Source organism: Alnus glutinosa, chromosome 1, assembly GCF_958979055.1.
Source record: "Alnus glutinosa chromosome 1, dhAlnGlut1.1, whole genome shotgun sequence".
NCBI classification, from domain to species: Eukaryota; Viridiplantae; Streptophyta; class Magnoliopsida; order Fagales; family Betulaceae; genus Alnus; species Alnus glutinosa.
The window spans coordinates 12736955-12739581 of record NC_084886.1 but is presented as its reverse complement, the minus strand read 5'-3'; the positions used below and the strand labels follow the sequence as shown (position 1 = coordinate 12739581).

Below are 2627 nucleotides of genomic sequence, written 5' to 3'. Positions count from 1 at the left end.
ATCGATCACCACTTGTCCTGGGGAATAAATTACGGCGGCAAAGTTTGACTCGATCATGAACTGATCATGATCTCTCTGCTCTTATACAATCTTAAGTCATTATTATGTTAAATAATCACTACTTATTCTAAAAATTTAAGGAAATAAAAAATTATGCATTTAATCATTTAATTAATACTTTAACAAATATTCTTGCTTGAATTTTGTTTTGTATTTGTGATATTAAATTTGCTGAAACTTTGGAATGTGATATTCAATTAGGGTCAAGCACGTACTCCATATAATCAACATTTACACATGCTCATTCATAACCTTTTATTATTTTCATTTCATAAACATTCTATAACCATTTCATCACTTCCTTATTTTGTTCTAGTATGTGCATTTTTCTCAAGTATATACTACAAGAACAAAATCATTGTATGTACTAATATTTTTTCTTTTTCTTTTTTCCTTTTTTTTTTTACAGTTCATGCATCTTTTCTATAAAGACATTTCATCAAATCAATACGTAAACCTAGGGTTTAATCATATCTAACACATAATGCAATTTCACAATTTCACAGTAATTCAATTCGAAGTGAGTTTACTTACATCAAACGGTTAAATTCCTTTTTTGGTCTTTCACCATAGCTCCTCGATTAACCGTCTGCAATTTATTTCCTCATTAGTTTGATATATATTTTTTTTCTCATAAAACTCTAACTTTCCACTTATTGTGACCCTAGTTTTTCTCAAATGAAATTTACCTATGGAACCCTAATTCTCTCAAACCCTCAAGACACTTAAATCCCTTTTTCATGTCTTTAGCAAGTGTACGTCCTATAAGCCATATATTTGTTATATTTTCATGCAGACAGTGAGGACTATGCGTCTTTGATCAAGTGAAAAAATTATTGTCAATAAGGAAAAAATGATCAAGAGTTAGAAATTGTTATCAGTAATATTAAGCGTTCTCGACCTTAAACAGGCTCAAACCTTCTCCCAGTTTATTCCTCCTCGATCATTCAAACTATAGAAAAAGGCAATAGCCGCCGGAGTTCTTGGTTGAAGCAGGCGATGTTCATTCATGAAGGTGATCCATATAGAAGAAGGTTCGAGGTTCTGGAGTCACTGTGGTGGGAGGTGAATGGATCGTTTATTGAGGTTATAAGATTGGGTATTCGCAGTTACAAAGGTTTTGTAAGTTGAACAATATGTAATGTAAGTCTTGATGAGTTATTCAAAATGTTTTCACTTTGTCACCAAATCCGCGTGTCATGGAATTTTCAATCCCTAATGAAGTTTATTTTCTAATTCAGCAATTTGTTTACATGTCTTGTTGTTACTCGATTCTGTCAGTTGATTGAAATTTTTCACCAGGAGTGAAGTTCTATTCTTCTCCCTTCATTTTGAAAAATTTACATACAATAATTGATTGTTTGTGACCCCTAAAGGCACGTAACTAAGTTAGGATAGTAAAATTGGGGTTCAATAATGTGTATGGTACCAAATAAAGCGATGTAGCTTATAACATTACATTAAAAAATATATTGATTCATACTGTGGCTCATACATTTTTGCTTGGACGTCTTCAAGCTCTTCATAGTTTTGTTGAAGGCTAGAAGCTTTTTGCAACATTTGAACTGCCTCCAACTTTATTGCGACTTCTTTCATTGTAGGTCTTTCTTCCCGTTTAAGTTTAGGCACCTATTTGCAACGTTCGCGATCGCAATGATCTCTTCTTTCTTACCTTCTTTCAAAACTCGACTATCAATAATATCAAACAAATTTTTCTCCTCCACCGATTGAATGAAATATGCGGCTAAACTTTTGGATTCCTGCGTTCTTGTTGAAGAAATCGCTTTTTCACCAGTTAACAACTCAGCAAGGACAACACCAAAACTATAAACATCACTCTTTTCTGTAAACTAGCTTGATTGAAAATATTCAGGGTCCAAGTATCCAAAAGTGTCATGCACTAGTGTGGTTAAGTGAGTTTGATCAACAATGATGGTTCTTGAAATCCCAAAGTCAGCTACTTTAGCCCTGAATTTATCATCTAAGAGTATGTTTGTAGACTTAATGTCCCGATGATAAATAGGCAAGGAAGCTGCTGAGTGTAGGTAGAAGAGAGCTCCTGCAACTTCTGTTGCAATTCGTAAGCGCATATCCCATGTTAGTGGAAACTCCTCCGTTTGGCCATTAAGATATTGGGAAAGAGTTCCGTTAGGAACGTATTCATAAACTAGCATAGGAACTTCTGTCTCCAAACAACAACCAATTAGTTTAACCACATTCCTGTGGTTAATTTGTGAAAGAATGAAAACTTCATTAATGAATTCTTCAAGTTTCCCTTCATCAATTACCTTAGACCTTTTCACAGCAACGATTCTTCCATCTGTCAACATGCCTTTGTAGACAATACCTTGTCCTCCTTGGCCAAGTATTCTATTTACATTGAAACGGTCAGTGGCCTTCTCCAAATCTTTTGAATTAAACAATTTGGTGTTCTCAACATTGGCTTCATGTGAAGATAATTGTTGTTGTAACAATAAACCATCATTTCGTTTGAAAAACTTGTTCTTTTGTTTAATCCTCCTCCTCTTCTTTATTACTTTGTAGGGCCACCATCCACCAACAAGTAG

General features: G+C 34.0%; 1 protein-coding gene across 1 annotated transcript; it reads right to left on the bottom strand.

Annotated features, from left to right (window-relative positions):
* Positions 1-1464: 1464 nt before the first annotated feature.
* LOC133873262 (wall-associated receptor kinase-like 6) lies at positions 1465-2627 on the bottom strand. Its single transcript, XM_062310988.1, has one exon. The coding sequence runs from the start codon at positions 2388-2390 to the stop codon at positions 1911-1913; it is 480 nt and encodes a 159-aa protein (XP_062166972.1). The 5' UTR covers positions 2391-2627; the 3' UTR covers positions 1465-1910.